This window comes from Podarcis tiliguerta (genome assembly GCF_965153285.1).
Source record: "Podarcis tiliguerta genome assembly, chromosome: 6".
In the NCBI taxonomy this organism is placed as follows: domain Eukaryota; kingdom Metazoa; phylum Chordata; class Lepidosauria; order Squamata; family Lacertidae; genus Podarcis; species Podarcis tiliguerta.
In genome coordinates, this window is record NC_139539.1 from 53,494,898 (window position 1) to 53,517,029 (window position 22,132).

Consider the following 22,132-nt stretch of genomic DNA (forward strand, 5'->3'; position numbering starts at 1 on the left):
GGTCTGAGTCTAAAGGTTCTTGGCAGAGCTGCCTGTTTTGTCTGGGTCAGTTTTGCTTTGCTGAGGTTAGTCTGTTTGCCTTCTAGATACAGTGTCTCTTGACCCTTACACAAGTGTGAGGAATTCAGCTCTATCAAGTGCATTTGTGAAGAGAATGAAAGGCTGAGTGGATGCACACAAGTTGCCCTTAGAGCATCTCACTTTGATGTTTGCCTCTGTTATATAAATAGTTCCTTTGATGCTTATGAATTAATAATTTGATTTCACATAGGTACACTAACTCAACACACCAGCATGAGAAGAAAATGGGCATTGCACTTTCTTTTACCCACAGGTCAAATGCAAGTAAGGCTTAAGCACACCATTGTCCTCTAGAAGCTTAAAATAGGGCCATTGTTATCAACTATGTGCAATATTTCATTTCTTTTTGCTTTGCAAACTGAACTGCTACAATTGTTACTTGATCTGTGAAATGCCATTGATGAGATTAAATTACCTACTTGTTCATTTTGCCCAAATGAGAGTTGAGACACACTGTCAGGTTGATGCGATGAACTGCCCCAGGGCCACACCTGCCCTCTATGTAACTAGATACCTTCAGTGTGCCAAAATAAGAGATTTCTAAAGAGCTGCAGACCTCAAGTTCCACTCTTTGAGATGAAAGTAAACCATGCTTTGTACACATAAAGTAGGGAAATGGCACTCCAAGTATGACTAATGGGCTGACATTTTGCTTTCTTCATCAAGATGCAGAGCCTTAAGGTTAAAATTTGAGAGTTGTGCCTACTCAGCTGCAAGTTATAGTTGATCAACTTCTTCAGACATGGAACTGTGAATCTCTTACACTGTTCAGCCAAACAACAACAACAATATATTTCTACCCTGCCCATCTGGCTGGGTTTCCCCAGCCACTCTGGGCGGCTTCCAACAAAAGATTAAAAATACATTAAAACATCCGTCATTAAAAACTTCCCTAAACAGGGCTGCCTTCAGATGTCTTCTAAATGTCATATAGTTGTTTATTTCTTTGACATCTGATGGGAGGGCATTCCACAGGGCTGGCGCCACTACCAACAAGGCCGTCTGCCTGGTTCCCTGTAACTTCGCTTCTCGCAGTGAGGAAACTGCCAGAAGACCCTCAGTGCTGGACCTCAGTGTCTGGGTTGAATGATGGGGGTGGAGATGAGCCTTTAGGTATACTGGGCCGAGGCTGTTTAGGCCTTTAAAGGTCAGCACCAACACTTTGAATTGTGCTTGGAAACATACTGGGAGCCAATGTAGGTCTTTCAAGACCAGTATTATGTGGTGTCAGCGGCAGCTCCCAGTCACCAGTCTAGCTGCCACATTCTGGATTAGTTGTAGTTTCCGGGTCACCTTCAAAGGTAGCCCCACGTAGAGCGTGTTGCAGTAGTCCAACTGGGAGATAACTACAGCATGCACCACACTGGCAAGACAGTCTGTGGGCAGGTAGGGTCTCAGCCTGCATACCAGATGGAGCTGGTAGACAGCCACTCTGGACACAGAATTGACCAGTGCCTCCATGGACAGCTGTGAGTCCAAAATTACTCCCAGGCTATGCACAACAGCAGAGGTGAAAAACAACAGCTCATGGGTATATATGCATACCATATTTTCCACAACAAATGGGGGAAGAGAGAGGAACCCAGTTTTTGTTCATTATACTCAAGTGTTCAGAAAAACAAGGATTTTAAAAAGTTGTTCCCACTCATTCTTTGCTTTGAGGGAAGGCTCTAGCAAGGGTCACTCTCAGGCTTACAATTCTGTACCAGACTTAATGGCGTACAATGATGCAGAAGTGATGTAACCTTTAGTGGCAGAAATCATCTTGAGATTGTGCCTAGCAGCTGACTCATCCCACCTCTGTCTAATTAGATCCTGATTGTGATACGGTGGTGGCTGCTTTAAATACAGATGTAGCAACATAGTATGGTACTACAATGAAAAGTATACATTGTGATACCAGAACAACCTGACACCCTGGCTTGTAACATTGTGCTGACACATCCCATCATCAGATATATTTTTAATGGGAGAGTTTTACCTCATGGATTCTGAAATGTACGGATTGTAAAATCAGGGTGGTATACACAAGTGCATGCAATTCACCAACTCTTAAGGAGAGAGTGTGACTCTTAGCATTTCTAGCTACACAGCATTGTCTGTAATTCATTTTACTTCAAGATATGCATAGAGTTGCTTTGTATATTTATAGGCTTTGACGGATGAGCCTATTAATATGGAGGCAAGTTTTTATGAACCTGCAAATGGGGGCTGTCCATGCAGCCGCTATGACAGTTGTGTGAATTATTTACAGCTGCAGTTCATACAAATGGTATCTCCACAAGTGTGCTTCCCAGATGCAAGCCCAATAATTGTATCATACATACCTAGAGGAAAATGTATGCAGGCTGCTGGATTAAAACCAAGATGTAAGTAACACCTTGGCCACAATCCAGCATATTTAAGTCCATTTAATGTCAAACCACATATTATGGTAAAACCACATTCACATTCAGGTGAGTGTGTGTATTTTAAAATAGCAGCTGTGGAGGTTTCAGATAGAATCAGTACTCTAGAACAGGTAGAGGGTAGTTTAACCCACTTCTTCCATATCACAACTGCAGCAAAAATCACTACCTCTAAATCTGTTATTGGCCCAGGAGGGGAACTGCTACTGCGCTCCCTTGGCTGCTACTAAAAATGCATAAACATGCAAATGTGATGAATACACATTTAATGTAATGTGTGGTTTGCTTCTCATTTTAAAGGGCTTAAACACACTTAACTCTGTGTTGGATTTTGGCCAGTGACTTTGTAGCACTGAGGATTGCAGCCTGAGTGAAGCACTTTAAATCTCAGTGTAGCGAGAGTGTCTTGATTTAATTGTTTTGCATTCAAGAGCAAAATGCTATTACCACCAAAGAAATCCAAACATTAATTCTTAAAAAAAAAACAAAAACAAACATTCCCTTTGTCAAGTTAGCTGCTTGAGGAGAATGCTGCCCATCCAGGGGATTCTAAATCAATTGTGCTACATAGGTAACTGCCAAGACTAATAAGACTTTTGTTTTTAATTTGTTGTATATTTCCTCAAGATGTCACTTTTCTCATCAAGTAAGACTAAAGGCACTCAAACAGCTTATATCTAAAATAATACGGAGCTTAATAATGGCTTCTTGTCTTGTTAGAGGGATAAATGAACTTCATTCTGATCAGGATTTGTGTTTAAAACAACAACAACCAGAAACAGGGAATGATAAGATGTATAAACTTGTAAATTTGGCATTACTCATTATACACCCTCTCATCGCAGCTCCTTTCCTCTAACACAGTGTGAGCCAGTGTGTTGTAGTGGTTAGAGTGTTGGACTAAGATGTGGGAGATGGGGATTCTAGTCCCTGCTCAACCATGAAGCCCGCTGGCTGACCAGTCACTATCTTAGCCTAACCTATTTCACAGGGTTGTTTTGAGGATAAAATGGGGAGACAGAGAACTATGCACATCACCTTGAGCTCCCTGGAGAAAGGTAGGATAGAAATGTAACAAACTAACAAACAAACCATGATTTAGACCCACGTTTTCACTTGCTTGTAGCAATGAACGTTTTCCTGTTTCAGGGGCACAGGAGAGCTACAGAGGGAGGGAGATCACCAAGGTTGGACATCGTGGGCAAGTGGGATCATTTGCTCTAAACTCATCCATTGTGGTGACAGGTGAGCAAAGTTCATTTAACACCAGGTAAGGATATGCAGTATTTCCCTTCTATTTCAAATGTTTCAGGTTCAAGCCTTAGCATTCAATCTCAAAGGTGCTTAAATGCCTTGGCCTCATACCTGGAACTAGGCAGTGTCACTAACTCTAGTTACAGCAATATTATTTGGAAGAAGTAAAGATAGAAAGGAAACTAGGAAGAAGTTTCTAAAGTGAGGTATAATGGGTCTGGCAACAAATTGCTTCCAGAGAAAACCATATGAATGTTTTTGCATTTTGAGAGGCGCAGAACTTTCTAAGACACTCTTGTGCTTAATTGGGAACAATTTATTTTGGTTATCTACACACTTCACCTTGAGCCTGCTCAGACTTTTGTCCCACTATGGCCTAAAAGCTTCTTCTCAACTAAATGTGTATGGGACTATATAGTGTGTATAAGACTATAACCCAAGTATCTAAAAACAGCTAACTGGAAGTAGCATTTGTTGCCAGGCAAGAGCAATTATATATGTAGGCATATATGCTACGAAGGAAAGCCAATTGCAACAGAAATTGAGGGCCCGCCGGCTAAATATTTTATGGAAAATGTCTTTTGTAACAAGTTACCCCAAAGATAGATAATCAACTCTGGATTCCGTACATATATAGTAATTTTATCCCATCTCTAAATATAATTGACTTTTACCTTTACTTCTTATGCTTTTAATGTAAATTGCAGTCTCACTTGTGTTGTTATAAATGGACTACATCCAATGGTATTACTGCAATTCACAAGAGCCAAAGACACTGTTCAATAAGCATGAACTAATCTGACACACTCCAGAAGGCCAAAGATCTCAAGGTGGTTCATTTACCCTAAATGTGTGAATGTTATGGAGCTAGAACAATAAGTGTTCCTGACAAAGGGCATAACTTTATTTTATGCAAAATAGTATTGTTTAAAATTAACTTAAATACAGCAGAAATTCACAGCCAACTTATTTTAGCATCGCCTTACTGATCTATTAGGCTTTTCTACAGCAAGTGATTGTAGATTGAAGTCTAACAACCCTACCCCAAATTTAATTGGGAGGAAATATTATATAGACTTGTTTCCAAGTAAATAACATTGGATTACAGACTAACAGTGTAGCAGTGTTATTTGAGCAGCTTGAATCTCACAGGAATATATGAGGATTTTCATACAGCCTTGAAAACCTTCCACAACAGATGCTTAACACCCAAGGTATTGATCTATCCATAGCCATCACCGATGGCCACCACTCTGACATTGGTCGTACAGATCTTTGTGTTCAGTGCAGCCACCTCTTTCACATTTTAGCTCATGGAAAAGGCTCAGCACAAGACACCCTGCAGTACATCCATGTGGCTTCCAAAATGTCTGGATAGCGCTACAAATTCCCCTGATACTTCAAGTGACAGTTGCCATTGGTGAGCCTATCTTTTCAAAACTGAAGCTCATCAAAACACACTTGCAGTCTACCATGACAGGCTCACATCACTAGCTTTCCTATCCATCAAAAGCAGCATTGCAGAAATATCTTTTTAAGTTTATTTGGCGGGGGAGAAAACCCAGGATAAAACATAAAATTATGAATGATACCCAAGAGAGGGTTCGTTCTGTTCTCCCTGACGTACAATTATATTTTGAAGCATCATGCTTACGTTGGTTGAAAGACTGGATTTTACTAAAGAACAGCCATCTGTTAGACCAGGAAGGGCATGATTTAAAATTTGGATGGCATGCATGCCTGTGCTACAGAAAGGCAAGGGTATATGAGAGCTTTTCAAACCATATAATCGGGGGGGGGGGGGATCTTTATAGGGTATGGGGAAAATATAAAAAACTACTGTAAAGAAAAACACTAATGTGGCTATCACCAACAGAAGCCCTGGCATGAAAAAACAACAACATAGAGACAACCTGGAGTACATACAAAGAGCTTCTAAACATCACTGGGGAGGAATGTAAATAGAAAGAGTATGAAAAGATAAAATACCAAGTGACAGACTGGTTTTGTTACTACCAGTTTAGGGGGACATTTAAATTAGACCAAAAATTTGCTCTTCCTGGATATACCTGTGGTCTTCAGAGCAGTTTGTCCAATCAGGTCCTTAAGACAAAGAATAGAATGAGAGGATTACAGCCTCATCCAATAAACACTGGACCAGCATAGCCTTTGTTCATTTCAGCAGAGAGGTGCAGATTGAGATTACCTAGTCCAAGTAGGAATTATCTTCAAATGAACAAACAAGTAGCAAACTGAAAAAAACTCAGTTTGAAAAGGAGTTGTTAGTATGCAAGGTCAAAAAATTATCAACAATATGCAACTTATTACTTGAGCAGGAGGCAACGGAGGAAACAGTAAAGTCTTCAGTGATAAATTGGGCTAGAGACATTGGACACAATATTGATTTTTTATTATGGGAGCAACTTTGGAGAGTAAATATAAGATTTACAGCATACTACACGTTTTAAAATAGCAGAAGGAACCTTCTCCTGCATGTGGCGGTCATGTGGCATAATCAAAAATTATTGGAAAATGATTTTATACTTAACTAATTCCAGCATTGCTCCTGGAATTAATAACAACAGAAGTCTCAAAAAATAGAGAGAGAAATTTGTTCCTATACACAACAACAGCTGCCAGTGTACTATTAGCCCCCAAATGGAAAACCGCTAAAGTACCAACAAAAGAAGAATGGCATATTAAACTGTTAGAATATGTGGACCTAGCAGGGATGACTACTAGAAGAAGAAACCAAAATGACGAAAGATATAAAGATGACTGGATATTGTTTATGGAATATATGGAGAAGTACTATAAGCAAATAATTTACCTAGCAGGATGTCAAGATTTTCAGCAGAGTAAGAAATAATAAAGTACATAAAAGTTGTTGTGATAGGGTGAACTAAGAAAACATGGGGAAAAGAGGGGATAAACAGAACCATGGAAGGAGAGGTTAGGAATCGGTCAAGGAATGTTTTCTGATTTTTTGTCTATTCTTATAAACCTTTTTAAAAAGAAAGATCTCTTTTCTTTATTTCATATATTTTTCTTTATTGTATCATTTTTGTTCATATTTTGTTGATATGGAATCTTAACAGAACAAAAAAAAATTGAAAAAATAATAAAATAATCACTAATTATTATTATTATTTTAAAGTGATGGCCCTAGCAGGAGGGGAACGCACTATGCAGGCTTCAAACCGTGTTGGTGTGGCACTGAATGAAACATGAAGCATAAACTGCCTCAGCCTTTGGGGTCAGAACCTGTGATTCTCTTCACAACCTGGTAACTTACTGATATTATGTGACCAATCAACTGGTTAAATACAGCTTTGAAGAAAACTATGTAGCTGTACCTATGTCACCAGACCTGAATTGAGCAAGAGACATATTTGGTGGGGGGGAACAGGAAATAATTATTTTTAAACTTCGTTTATGCAAAGTCTGCTTTAGCAGACTAGTTTCTAGGCATATAAATTCTATGGACCTACAAAATCTGTATCCAAATCCCCACTGTCACTTGTGATTATTAATTCTTTATAATTCTTTATTTCTTAAAGCACCATCAATTTACATTTGGACCTTGTAGAGTTTCAGTATGGAGAAAATGATCTCAAATTGCTTTTGGATCTGCACTATCTAAACATTTCAAATACACACAGTGGTATTTAAAAATTAAGTGAAGCTAGCGCAAAACTAAAAAAAAAGCTCCCCCCCCCCCCAAAAAAAACCTCAACAACCTCTCTGTGTGGATTTTCACTTTTTGAAATATGGCAACCCTACTTTAAGCACATGATGCATTTTAATCCTATTTTGCAAAGAGTAAATTCTGTCCATCCATCCATCCATCCCAAAGTTTGTAGATTTCTAGAGCTATTTCAAGCAGAAGCCATTATCTCATCTTTTCATATATATTAATTCAAAGAGAAGAAGAGGCCCATTTTTTAAAGTGTATGAGGCATGAGAAGTATCATTTACTTCTAGGAAATAAATAATAAGTGCCTTGTGATTCTAAGGCAATAGAGAGGTATAGAACAAAAATCTCTATTCTGAAAGCTGCAGATGATGCAACTAGTATTCATAGATTCCCTACACTCTTATCTACCCTCACCAGTCTTTTTTACTCATTGAATTTTAGCATTCATCATTTTATTTGATTTTATAAAGCAACACAAAATCCCCTCATGCTATTCCATCATGTTAAACAGATGCTGGACCTGTATGTGAAAGGCGCATATTGGTACATTTTGTCACATGTAAATTGCATGCAAATACATTCAAAATGAATTTGTTTATCATTCCTGAATTCTAATCCAGAGGTCTTATTTTTAAAATTCAGCTTATATTCTGACATGTATACAAATGAGTTTGACTCTGGAAAATAACTTCATAAACTTGGGGTTAGCAAAGCAATTAGAGGAGGCATCTGGGAATCATAAAATGTGGAAAAACAACATTTACATCTCTTGGTACCTCAAAGGTTTCATTTTCTCTCCACCCCACCCCCCTCCGGCAACTTAAATGAATCATTAAAAATGTCACACTTATTTGTCGAAGATGGAATATGGTAATGCTAAGTATTCATTTTGTAAAAAAAGAAGAAAGGGCTGACAGAGCATAATTCTTAAAATTTCCTGGCAAAATTTATAAGTGGACACTAAAGCTTTTATATTAATTATTAGTACTTTCTAGAGAGCCTTGCAAATGCATAAATATACTTCATCAAGGACCGGGAACATTTTAGTCATCTTATTCCTTTAGTCATCTTATTCCTTTATGAGGTTAAAAATGGTCCTTTTACTTATGAAGGATACAAAATAGTAAGAAGAGTAGCTTTCATGGACCTAGTGATCAGAACAGTGATCAGAACTTTCCATACCGTATGTTTGGAAAAGATAATGTAGCAGAGCCACAGCTGCCCACATTAATCCATCCATCTCAGCTACCTTTAGCTGCCTTTGCCCCCCAAAATGCAGTTCTTCATTTGTTCCATTACCAGCTTATCTGCATTCATTTTAATAATTCATATACTGCTTAATATAACAAAATCTCCAAGTGGTTCACACAAATTCTAACAATAGAAACGCAAGCAAAATGCATCCAAATGCATTCAAATGCGATAAAAATACAGTAAAACGTTAAGCCGAACATTAAAACAGAAATCCTGAAATTATGGCTTTGGGCTGTTACAAGGCTTCAGTAAAAAGACATTAGAGACCCACGACCCTGAAGAGTCACTGACAGTGGAGGCAATACTGGAGTAGATGAACACAGCGTATTCTATCAAGGAAGCTTCATGAGATCCTATCATGGTATCACTGATTTGATGTCTACAAAGCTTAAGGAGTTTTGATCTACCCTGACTAGACAAAGGTGAGTACTATCAGAAGAAAGGAGTGGTCACTTTTAAAAGTTAGCCATTCATTAAGTGTGAAAAGAAAGTGGCAATGTGCCACTATCTTAGCATCTTCCTGCCACCATGGACCTGAATGAAAGGAGAAATGAGCACATTTCCTTCTCCAAAACACTTGATAGTCAGAGGATTCTCATTATTTTGTTGTCCTATAGAAAAGGCAGTATGTGCACCACAACAACCGTGACCTTTTGTTGTTTAGTGGCCTGTTCAGATACCATTTCTTCCCCTGGATGCATATTCAGATCAGGAAATGAGTCGAGGGCTTATACATTCCTTTGGTCTTTCATGATGTGTGTAGACAGTAACAACTATCTATATACTAAGAGATTCTATATTTTCTCAACATGTAATATCTCCATCCATGACCCAACAATATAGGCTTTCATTTCTAATATGTAAAGGTCTGAACAGGCCTTTGACGTCACTGACATGTGCAGAATTAAACCATTTCTGATATTAAAACTTCATTTCCTTGTTGTTTTAGATAGTGTCCTTTTCCTATACATTTTTTTTTGCTTAGGTGAGCCTGAAAGAATTCCCTCCTGCTTAATGAGTAGATCAATTATTGTTCATAGAGGAAGATACTGTCTCTTTAAAGGTTATTTGAAGGTTGATTGTTATCTTATTGCTTATATCCAGCAAATCTATTCAGGCTTATGAATGAATTTGACCTTTTTATAGTTAGTGGGAGAAAAAAAAAACAGAACAAAAGTTAATTTAGAACTCTATACTACAACACTTTTTCCCAGAGAAATGAAAGGGCATTCAAATCGATACCTGCACAATAACACTTCTGATGAATGTTTGTACCCAATTTTCTCATTTTGCTAACTTGAGATTGGAAATTTTGAATAGTTTTCAAAGACCATATTCTTTATGTGCTGTGAAGTATGTGGTATTGTGTCCAAACAATGCAAAGGGATAATCATTATAGAAGTATCACTGGGCCTGAAAAGGTCAGTTAGTTGGAAATGTCAGCTTTCAATGCAACTATGCTGGACCTTCGTAGGCAAGGATCCAATTAAAGGGACATGCCAAGGTGCATGGAAACATCACAGTGACCTAGAATAATAATAAGGTGTTGCAGAAAGATTTCAAAAGTAATGGTGTTAGCTTTTCAAATGCCTTCTCTATGGTTTTTATTTAACTTGATGAAAAACCATTTCCCGACAGAAAAAAATACGCTCGCACACACTTAATATTCAGGTTTCCTATATACTGTGTGTGTGCACCAAAACTAAATGTTAAGCAAGCAAAAAGACCAATCTTACAGTGTTACAAGCAGCTCTGCTGTAATTCCTATTTTTAAAATAACACCTAGCAACGAAAGTCGCTATGCTAGAAATTGGGTTAAAGAAGAGTCCCATATTTAGTCACAAAACAAGAGATATGGGGGGGGGGGCTGAGGAGAAAATATAATATCCCTATATATTCTGTGGGGATGCATAGAAGCGCCTTTCCGGAGTAGCTAATTTGTCTGCCCACCACAGCAAAATATTGGATTGTATCGTTAGCAAGGCTTGCAACACTCTGTATATGACCATCTAGTTTTTAAAACTGCTGCAAAATTTTAAGTATCATTCAGTCATCCAGGCATACAAATTATTTTGGAGAAAGACTGATGATACAAGAGAAAAGATAATTTAGGCTGGATAGACAAAAGTAGATGAAGGTCAAGTACTTCAAGATGTGAATATTCATACAACATAATGTCAGGTTTCAGCCTCAGACCCCAAATAAAATAAAACTCCTGTTTCGAATATGAGTCCAGTGAAGGGAGCTTATGTAAACAGCAAAGACTTATTCTGGAATCATGATTTGGAAGATGCAAAGCTAGTCTGAAGAACAGAGGCAATGAAGCATGATAATGCAGTAGAGCACAAACAAGATGGAAGAATAGGGTGGGAGTCCATAGCTGTTGGATCTCCATTTTGCTCAATTGATTGTGACGGAACGGAATGGCTACTAGGAGGAGAATTTATATGAATATCCTGCATGAGGGGACAAACAAGCAATGGCATAGGAGAACCTGACAATAGCCCCCCCACAGCTCTTTGCGCATGGGATATTTCTCTGCTGTGTAAACAGAGTACACTTATAATTTGGCAGCAGTTTTAGAAGTTTAGGTGGACATATACAAAGTGATGCAAAGCTATGAGGAACAGAGGCTACAAGGATTGAAAAGGCCATTTCTGCACCTGAAACTGGGAAGCTGTCACACAATAAATCATTCCGTTTATGGCTTTAAAAAAGAAGCCTAACCTCTGCTCCCCAGGTATTGCTGTTCCACCCCCTCTGTACACCTGCCTGCTGATTTTCTACTGTGAAAATATTCTTCTGCAGGCAGCCAGGATTCATTTGAAGGACACACAAATATTGGATCATGATAGGAGGCAAGCTTGGAAAAAGAACAACTGGGATTGCTGCATCTTGTTCCTCAGCCATGTCTTTGAACCAGTTGCTATCTCTCAGCCTAGCATATATCATAGGGTTGTTATGAGAATGAATGGGAGGGTGTGTGTGGAGGACTCATGTTCGCTGCCTTGGGCTCTGTGGAGGAAAGGCAGGATATTAACGCAATAAATAAATAAATACTATTGTGAATTCTCTTACATGGTTGAGGTTTTCCTTGAAAAGGCCCAGGATCTTTTCGTATCCCGTGGATGATAAAAATGCCAGAATCAATATTTCAGAGCAGGTTTAAGTATTTTGCTGAACTAAGTTACTGAGATGCTATTTTTGTAGTCTGTTGGGATTTATTAGGCTACTTCTCCATGTCCCACTGCTACTACTTTATCTGGTCATGGAATTAGGTAAATCGGACGAGGCACAGTATCAGAAGTTACTTTTGTTATCTCAGAAATTCTATGATATTAGAAAACTCCATGATGGCATTATACCAGCTGCTCCAACTGTGCCATTCGTGCTGTGTGAGACCTGCATAGGCCAAGAACCAAATGAGCTGCCCTCCCAAAACTGATGCCCTCAAGATGTTTTGGATTACAATTCCCATAATCCTCCTGCCCATTGGCCATGCTGGCTGGGAATGAGGGGAGCTGTAGTCAAACAACATATGGAGGGTGCCAGATTAGAGAATGTTGCAGTTGAGTGCACTGGATGTGCAAATCCAACACGTCCGTACTGTAGTAACTGTAGAATACAAAGCTGGGAGAACCCATTGTAAATCTACAGCTGGACAATACCACTTCAGACTGTAAGTGGGAGCTCATTTTATAAAATGCTCTCATACTCACTCATACACACACACACACACACACACACACTACCCAAAGAAATGTAGAATGTAAGGCTTGATTTCCCCCCCTAACTTTCTAAGTGTAGGGATTATTCCCCCCCCCCAGTAAAGAAGCATTCAGCTCCTCACCAGCAGTCTGAATTGGTATAGTCCAAACACAGGTCTACTACCCAGCAGCGGTTTGTGCAAAGCAGACCATTGCTGGTTAAAAACAGGAAAACTAAGATGTACAGTGGTGCCTCGCAAGACGAAATTAATTCGTTCTGCGAGTTTTTTCGTCTTGTGAATTTTTCGTCTTGCGAAGCACCACTGTGTATTGACGGTTTCCCATAGGAATGCATTGGCGGTTTTAAAAAAAAAGGCGCAAGACGTTTTCGTCTTGCGAAGCAAGCACATAGGGAAATCCGTCTTGCGAAGCAACTCAGAAAATGAAAAACTCTTTCGTCTTGCGAGTTTTTCGTCTTCCGAGGCATTCGTCTTGCGAGGTACCACTGTAATGATTACATGAGTAGTAATGGCTTAACGCTGCAATCCCCTTGATATTGGTGGAATGTCCGTCCGAGAAAATATGCATAAGACCAAGGTCTCATCAACTAGCCTTGAAAACTAATCCCTCTTCCCACCTTCCATAGAGTTGTGTAAACATTATCTCCAGAATTACTATTTAACCCCGCAAACAGATTAATGTACTTCCCCACCTGCTAATTTATTTGCCCTCTTCTTCTGAGCATTATTATATTTTCTTCAGCGCAGGCTGTCATTAATAGGAAGATATGTAAGAATTCATTTTAAAATACAACAGCCTATGAAGCTCTCACCAACAAACATGAAGAGTAATTATGTGTGGTTGTTTGAAAACTCAGCCAGGATCCCTTGACGTGTACTTTGATCAGAATCAATGTAGTAATAATTAGCATGGCCTATTAAGAATAGTTGGAGCATGAGTTTCTGTGGTGAACAACTTTCTGTCACATTTTATTACCCTGTATCATTTTTACTAATAGGTGTATTATAGCTTCATGACTTTGAGTTCATATTATTTTCATGCTTCAATTAGTCAGAAGCGTCCAGAATGTTCAGGACTGTAATAGGAATGGCTTTTCAGAGAGTTTTAATAGTGGAATTTGTTCTTAAGCAACTTTTCCCCAAAAACACATCCTGAAGCTTTTCTTTTCATCTAATTTTGCACGGCGGTTTCCTAGGCAGTGGTATGGAGGAAAGCAAGCCTCAATCAAAGGAGAAATACAGTAAATCTCACATATCATCCCATTTAACTCTAGGAAGGTTAACATATTATTTTCTAACCAGTGAAAAATTAACTGAGCAATGCAGAACTGCATCTATAATTTGACACAATAAAACAGCTCTAGCAGAAATGAAAGCCACCTGAAAATTATCCATGTGTGAGTCACAAATTAATGAAATGGAGATAATCTTACATTTTCATGTTTAAATGAGTTTTTAAAGACAGAGCATAGAGTATTGGATATACCAAGGCAATTTTGTATGTTCAAGTTTTTGAGTGCAATGAGCTATCCCTCCCCCCGACATACAGGCTTGGGTGGGGCCATTTGGAATTGTAGTCATATCTGTAACTCTTGTTTACTTCTCTCTCTTCTATTTCACAAATGACACTGATTATTCTTCCCTCACGAGGCCCAAACCCCATCATTTTTGTTCAGTCTGGTACATCTAGGGCTCCCATGCAGTTTACAAGACCCCTAGTACCACTCTCCACTCTCACACGTCAACCATAACGCTCCCTGCCTCCATCTATCTCATTTATAGCATCAAATAAGCTGTTGACCCAGACCACATGGGAGTTGTTCAGTCTGTATATAGCCCTGTTATCATTTTAAGTTTTGTGATTATCCCATTTTGGAGTCTCAAGCAGCATCAGCATTTTACCTTCTGATTCTTTTGGTACTTGTTATAATAAACTTTTTTAAAAACCTAAATTGTTATTCAGTGGTCCTTGCTAATTCCCCCTAGTAATAGGACTACAGTACAACTTCTTCATGACACACTATCTCTCTAGACCCAAGATCTCAAAATATTACACCTATATAGCGATCTGTTAAAACATAAGGCGTAACCTGAGATATGTGTAGGCTTGGTAACATCACACTGCCTCTGTGTTCTATGCTGGAGTTTCCTTTTTGGTGAGGTGGCAGCAATATATGCCAGAAGCTTTGCACAAGACAATACAAGGTCTCAAGGGATCTCCCTTGGACTACATTAGCCTTCTTCATCTCTAATCCTCCAATGCACCATGATCACCATGCTCTCAGAGTAGATCAGAAGAAGCCAAATGCTTTGGATTTGGATCCTTGCCATTAATGCTACATGGTATCAGCTTTCAGTTTTTTTTCTATTTCTTACCCACAACTCAGACTTACTACAATGCTTAGCTACGACGACACAGAACGGGGTGTGCCATGCAGCTACTGCAATATCCCGTGTCTGCTAAGCAGAGTCATCCAGCCTTCACCCCACACGGCCAATTCTGTTGTTTTGAGCACTTAGCAGGAAACAAACAAAACTAGTATGAACATTATTGGCATGATTAATCGCCACCGTACTAAACGGACAAGTAGCACTTAATAATAGCCATGCTAGTATGTTCCTCAGAAAGCAGTTTTCAGAAACATTTTATTTTAATGTAGTATTTTTTAATAATATATTTTCCAAGATGACAAACACATTCTCTTTTTCCAGCAGTGAGCAATGATAATATCGGCTCCCTCTGTTCTTTAGTAAATATCTAAGTTTACCACTGCAGAGAGTTAAATGGAATGCTTCTGTGATACTTGAACATACATTGTGAATTATAGCATATCTACCCTGCAGACATACCACTAACAGTAACCCCAGGAGGCTTAAAGAAATATCAGCACTCAAATTCACAGAGTAAAGGTCTGAAGAGGCAGCTCTGTGAACGGATAACTGCCCGCGGCTTTACCAAGCACAATATAGCTGTCAGTTGTTATTATGTTAAAGATTTTCTGGTGAACAGTGTTTTTCATTTTGCATGTCAGGGAGGGGAGAAAGAGACACATTCAGACAACCATCTCTTTAAGAAAACATAAAAAGAGCTGAGCCTTGTGGCTTACTCACCAGGGTTGGTTATAGTCAAGAGGTCAAGTTGCCGCTGTTGCTGAAAAACAAATGATAAAAGGAGTTGCTGAAAGATGACTAATTTTCGTAGGTCAGCTTAGACATGCCAAGCAAGTGTTCTGACATTTGCAATAGAATTAATTATGACTTACATGGCTCAATGTTATTCTTTTGGATGGAAGCCATGTGCACCGTGCCCAGCCCTGTGAATGCCTTCTCTCTTGCACTCTTTTAGAGTGTTGGTAATTAATTTAGTGGTAAAAATGCACATATGCATGTCTGCTTAGATTTAACAACCTTTGTCAAACCAAGGAAGCATTTAACACATCGGCAAAGGATATTATATGATTTAAAGTTTGGTACCGATGTGCAGGATTCTGTGGCACAAATTAGCATCCTTGGTTTTTTTATAAAAATAAAACAACACCTTATTTTCACAGTGGAGGAGTAAATGAGATAGAAGTTAATTAAAAGTGAGAGAAAGAGGCCTTGGATAATCAAGGGCTTTGTTGTTACCACAAATAACTGATCCTGTAACTATCCTTCCAGAAGCTTCATGCCATTGGACACAATACCAGCACTTGCAGGAAAACAATACAGAGAACAAGGAAGCAGAACTATAAACACTGAGGCCCACTTCATGACCAGAACAGCATTGAAGTTACCTTTGCATGGCTCCCATTACCATTCTGGCAACATATACTGTTAGGGTACCAAGGGGTTGCTCGAGAGCAAGTAGGCAAATGCCTCCCTGATCAGCTGTGAAGCCTTGCTTTTGATGCCAGAATAAACTTTCTCTGTGCAGAGCGCCACTCTCCCGTGGCTGGCTTATTTGTTGGCAGAATCTGTGAGTGGGCGGTCCTTAAACCTTCCCCAGCAGAGTAGTTTGTTGACGCCCAGTCTGCGCCTCCTCTCTCGGCAGGGAAGCTTACTGCGCAGGGAAGGCCTGGCTAACGGAGGACCTCTCTCCTCCCTGCTTTGCCCAGGCAAGGTGTGCTGGCACCGCCTTGCCTCCTCTGAGCCCTGAAGTTCCTCTCCACTGGAGGCGTGGTTACTCTCCTCCGCGGAGGAGGAGCTGCTTCCCACTATCTTTGGGGGCTCTCTGTAATCCATCCGGCTTTTCCCCTCTCGCCCCTGAGCTGATGGCAGTTCCCTGACATATATCAATCAATCAATCACCTTTCACATATATATCTCAAGGCAATGTACAAAACATAATAAATTAAAACAGTAGTGTTTAGTGTTAAGAAACAATAAAAAACAGACACCAAACAGCAGAGACCTAGTCATCCAACTGGGAAAGCTTGGAGGAGAAAAGAGGGCAGGAACTAAGTCACATGGTGCTAGAGAGGTGTGGAATTCAACCACATGGAAACTGTTCTCACATCACCTCTGAAAATGTCAGCCCTTGGATTCAGGAAATATATGCACAAATTTTCAGTGAGTAAAAGCAAGAATTGCTTCAATGCTTTTCTGAGATACAGTTTTCCAAAACTTGGTTAGACGGTTCAGTGTATTTCAGATATCCTACATTCAGGGAACCCTTTCCACATTGATTTCACAGTCATGGTGCTATGTACTCTTAAAACCTAATAATTGGAGTGGGGCATATTTGTTCTACAGGGCCTCTCGGTTTGCCTTGGCCACCAGCAAGGCATGGTGGCTTACCTGTTTGGCATCCCTAGCAAATTGACAAACTGCCCTAAAATGTCCCCTACTCCCCCTTGCTGGGGCAAATGTCAGATGAAGGAGAAATAAGTAACAGTTTGCAAGCCGCCCAGGGTTGTAGGAACACACTTTGAAGTCCACTGCTCTCTAGTCAAATCACTTGGAAACTTTCCACTGTCGTCATCTGTAGAATAAAAAAATTCCTTCCAGTAGCACCTTAGAGACTTAGTTGGTCTCTAAGGTGCTACTGGAAGGAATTTTTTTATTTTGTTTTGATTACAGCAGATCAACACAACTACCTACCTGTAACTTCATCAGTATAAGTGAATGAATGTGATTTCTTCAAATTGGCATTGGAGCTGTACTGTGATTAGGGAAAGTAGAAATTCCTACAATATTTTATCCTCTTCCACTAAAATACTGACTAAAATACAGTTTTGATATCTTGGTTAAGAAGCTGCAATATTGGCTTTGCTTGCATATATTTGATATGAATTCCAAGCATATTTGTATAATTGTGTACTTAAGAGTGCAAATGTCACTGTGATGTGATGATCTACCCACACATCTGAAAGGTGAGCTTACCTGTCCAAAACCATTTACAGAATTTGTTCAGAATAGGTTGGCTCAGGCGAAACATTATAAAAACAGTACAATGAATTTGAAACATGAGCAGTATGGATCTGGAACTCACAGTAGAACAATGAATGAGCTCTGAAAAGATAAGCCTTATTTCTGCAGATCTCACATACATATAGTTTTTTGTTTAAAAAGTTTTGCAAATCCTCATATTTCTGGTTCGCAGAATCACTAACAAAGGTGTTTAGACAAAGTATGTTCTGAACAAGTTATCTTATAATTATTTTAATATTTAAGCATGTCACTGTGTACTCGTCACCCATCAATGGTAGGTAACTAAATTATAAGAAAGTACTAGTGCTATTCACATTGACAATTCATTTATTTTGGTGCATCCAGCATTCGTTTGACATTCACTACAGCACAGAGAGTTTTCCCCCCTTCATCATTCAAATGTTACAGCCATTTACTTCTTTTTCCTTACACTTCCTAATAGTTGTTATTCTTCTAAACTCTCTTCGTCCAACATTTGTGTAGCACTGGCATTGCAGAATATACTGTCCACTTTAATTTATCTCTCCTAATCTGCTCAATAATGTCTGTGTTGCTTTCATTTATTGTCAGGCCTATTGATCCACTTCTAATCTAATTCTCATCATTACGCTGTCTCTATTCTTTTGGTGACACTTGGAAGTCCTTGAAAATGGAAGCACGCCTGCATGAACACTAAACTGAAAAGTTTGCCTTTCCCAAAATCTTGCTCTTTCAAGGCCTCATCTAAAAGATTGAAACTTATGTCTGTGCAGTCGAAATGCTGAATGCAATTCATTTGATGGTATATGAACTTTACTGACAGTCAAGTGTGTTTAGTTCCTACTTGCAACTGAACATAAGATATAATTCATGTCCATGAAATGGCACTAATGGTGCAAGGTTGGCCATCTCCTGTTTCCTTGGGAGTGTTATTGTACAAGAAGAGCATTGTGGACAACTCTGAGCATTGGTTTACTTAGGTCAGCCTTTTTCTATGTCTTCCAACAGGTCCCCTCCCACTGCAGGACTCAGGGTTTAAACAATATTTAAACCCAAGATACCTTGGGGTGGGAGGCCAGATTCATAAGATGCCAAGCTGTCTGACTTCTTCTTACAAATACATTCCTAAACCAAAATATACCTATTAAGAAAGAACTGAACTATTTTTTAATCATAATGAGTTATATGGGCTACGATATGACACCCGCAGACTCTTATCATGTGGAAAATTAGGTGGTTGCCTTTAACAAAGGGACATTTTTAGAACCAAAATAATTCACATTGTATCATATATATATTTTTTATCCTCATTCGATATGAACCAGCATTTAGAACAAAAACTAAAACAAATCTCCTCAACACTTCAATTTATCTTTCTACTACCACGGGAGCCACCTTTCTCCAATTGAGCCAGAATGTTGAGCTGTTCTAACCCCTCAGAATATATGAGTTGAACCCATTATACAGACACAACCCACCAACGCATGCCATCAAGCACTGTTCATTTCAGTATGGTAGCCAAACTTTTATTAGACTCTAAAACTGTCTTTATTAGATTTGTTGCTGAATAGTTCTAAATTGCAATTCTAAGCTGACCTTAAAATTTCTTCATTGCTTACTTCTTCACTAACTTTTCCTGACTTAAGACTTTAAACTTTCAGCGTTCTTTTAACCTTTTATACTGGCATATATTCCCTCTCTTTCTCTCTCTCAGCACTTACTTCTTTTCCTTAGTATTGATGCCCTTGGAGATATTTGCTGACTTTTTTCTATTTAATTCTAACCTTAATTAACTCAGGGTGAGTTGGAAGAGTGCAAAGAAGGAATTATTTTTTGTGTAAATTAACTAATTCATTTAAGGCTAGATTATCTGCAAGATGTTCTCCTGCACCACTCTTATTTCTTCTTGGTACATTACCCACCTGTCACTACCCACGTGTAAAGGTACCACAGATTGTTCAGTTCCTTCCTTTATCATACATTTTGTGAAAAGAAGCCCAGTACAAAGATACCTAGTGATACCTAGAACTGTTTCCTCATTAACACCATCATCAAATTACGGTACATCTGACTGCAATCAGTTCTTGATCCAGACAAGGAAGTGTGGCATGTTTTCCTCAAAATGTTAAGCTATCAAACTCGGAGAAATTAAGTTCTCTTGATGAAGTTTCTACATTTTTTCTCTGATTGGATATTCCTTAGTTGGAGTGCCGCAACACCCTGCAGTACAATTTGGATATACCCTCTGATCAAGACAAAAATGCTATTTCTGTTCCTTTTAAAGCAGATAATCTGATAATTAAAAACATAAAAAGTTATCACACTCAAGCACTAAATAATAAATTCTTTCAACTAACCCCTCCATACAGCACAATCTCATACTTCCTTTGCCCTCTATTATTAGTTGCAAATGTATCATCGGATCATGATAAAATGTGCCACTCATCTTGTTGACACTTGGCAGGGATCTTAGTAAAACTCAACTACCCATGCCTATTACTTTGTGTGGATTTTATTATCAATAATGCAGGTGTGTAGGTGGACTCCAATAAAATGTGAACACTCTCCGTAGGAGCTTTTGTGAATTTCCAGAAGCATCTGGTCAGTCATCTTCCTATACACTTTCTATATCTTTGTATTTCCAGTCGTGGTTCAAAAGCAGAGGCCAATATGAATAATACAAAAGAACATATATGGGTAGTTTAATGACTATTGCAAAGGTATGGGGGGGGAGTATCATGCATGGAAACAAAACTATCCCTATACAATCCTGCTATTTCCATGGTATAATGGCAAAGCTCGCACAAACATGCAATATAAAAGTCAAACTCTACATGTGGCAGAATCCCAGCTCTTTCTTATTGCTTCCCTTTTGCTGATGCATAAGAAATTGGAGCACAGGGTGAACTCAATGCCTCGCTTGGGAAAGATGTCTTTCCTCAAGGCAAGGCACTATGGGTGAAGTCACTCCAGAGTGTGCCTTCACCACTGTCACTTTGCCATGATGGCAGCAAATACTGTTTAAAGTTACTTTAAGTTTAAAATGCAAAGATACATAAAGCAGCACTAGTTATTTATTTGTTTGTTTGTTTGTTTAATTATTTATATAGCACTATCCATAAAATATTTCAGAGTGGTTTGAAGCAATCATACATAAAGCCATACAACAAAAACCATACAAAAATGTTAAAATCAGAGATGAACTAACAGACACTTTATAGCATCATTGCAATATGGCGGCAGCATAGCAATCTCTGGTGTGACCTCATCGACAATGCATCACTCTGAGGAAGGGCTGTGCACTCAGAGAAATGCATAAGATAGACTCCCCAGAGAGGATTGGGTTGTGGGCAGCAGCAACAGTGGGTAGGTAGGAGGGAAGAGTGGCAGCTGGGAGGAAGGAAGAATCATTGGTGGCAGTAGTGCCAGTGGCTAGTTGTCCAGCCAGGGTAGTATTTGTCCCTGCAGGCAGCAGATAAGAGGTGTATAGCTCACCATCTGAGCCATGTGGCTCAGTGTGGCCGATGACAGGATGAATCCTGATCATAAAGATTCTTAACACCAATTCCTTAGTGTATAATATCCATTAGCAAGGTAGAAAGCAATAATTGGGCAATGAATGAGTTTTGGAAGCACATAAAAATGAAAAGATTTCCTCTTTCTCCCATTCTTTACTTATACTCTGCCTCCATCCCTGCTCACACTTGCAAACTTTGCACATCAGAAGGTTGGTCTTAAAGTTGAGCTGAAATTTCTCAGTCATTTTCCTTTTGTTCACCCCCCAAAAAACCACTTTGCAGATTTTTTTTGAAAATTCACCACCATATTGGGGGGGGTGGCAGCCATCACCCCCCCCCACAATACCCCAGAAGGATGCTAGACCTAGGGCATTGTGGCAGATGCAAGGTTGTGGTTGGGCTGCCAACACAGCTGGTGCTCCTCCTGCCATTTACAATGGCAGCAAAAATAGTAGCAACTAAAAAAAACTCAGGAACAAATAAGAAGCTGTGCTGCTGCTGCTACTGGTGGGCACCCAAACCCACAAGAAATTGTTGGATTACTCCCCCACAAGAGAAATGTCCTCTCCTACTTTTTCTGCCCACAAATACAATAGAACATTTCAAGATGCTATTTCCATATGGCTGTAGTCTTAGACGTTTTAGTATTCAGGGTTAAAACCAGGGTTGAACCAGTGGATGTACTAGCATGCCTATGAAACGACTCATCCCCCCAATAAAGTTTTTGTTTTAAAAAAGGCATTCTAATTTGTGACACAACAGCTTCCATTTGAAGAACGAGATATTGTTTTTCAGAACAGCC

General features: G+C 39.1%; 1 protein-coding gene across 2 annotated transcripts in view; it reads right to left on the reverse strand.

The window, feature by feature from the left end:
• Window positions 1-22,132, reverse strand: part of BEND5 (BEN domain containing 5) — a 706,924-nt gene that overhangs the window by 345,753 nt on the left and 339,039 nt on the right. For both annotated transcript variants that reach the window (XM_083447871.1, XM_083447875.1), the window contains exon 6: window positions 15,533-15,572. In XM_083447871.1, coding sequence (XP_083303997.1) covers window positions 15,533-15,572 — 40 coding nt within the window. The remainder of the gene's footprint in view (window positions 1-15,532; window positions 15,573-22,132) is intronic.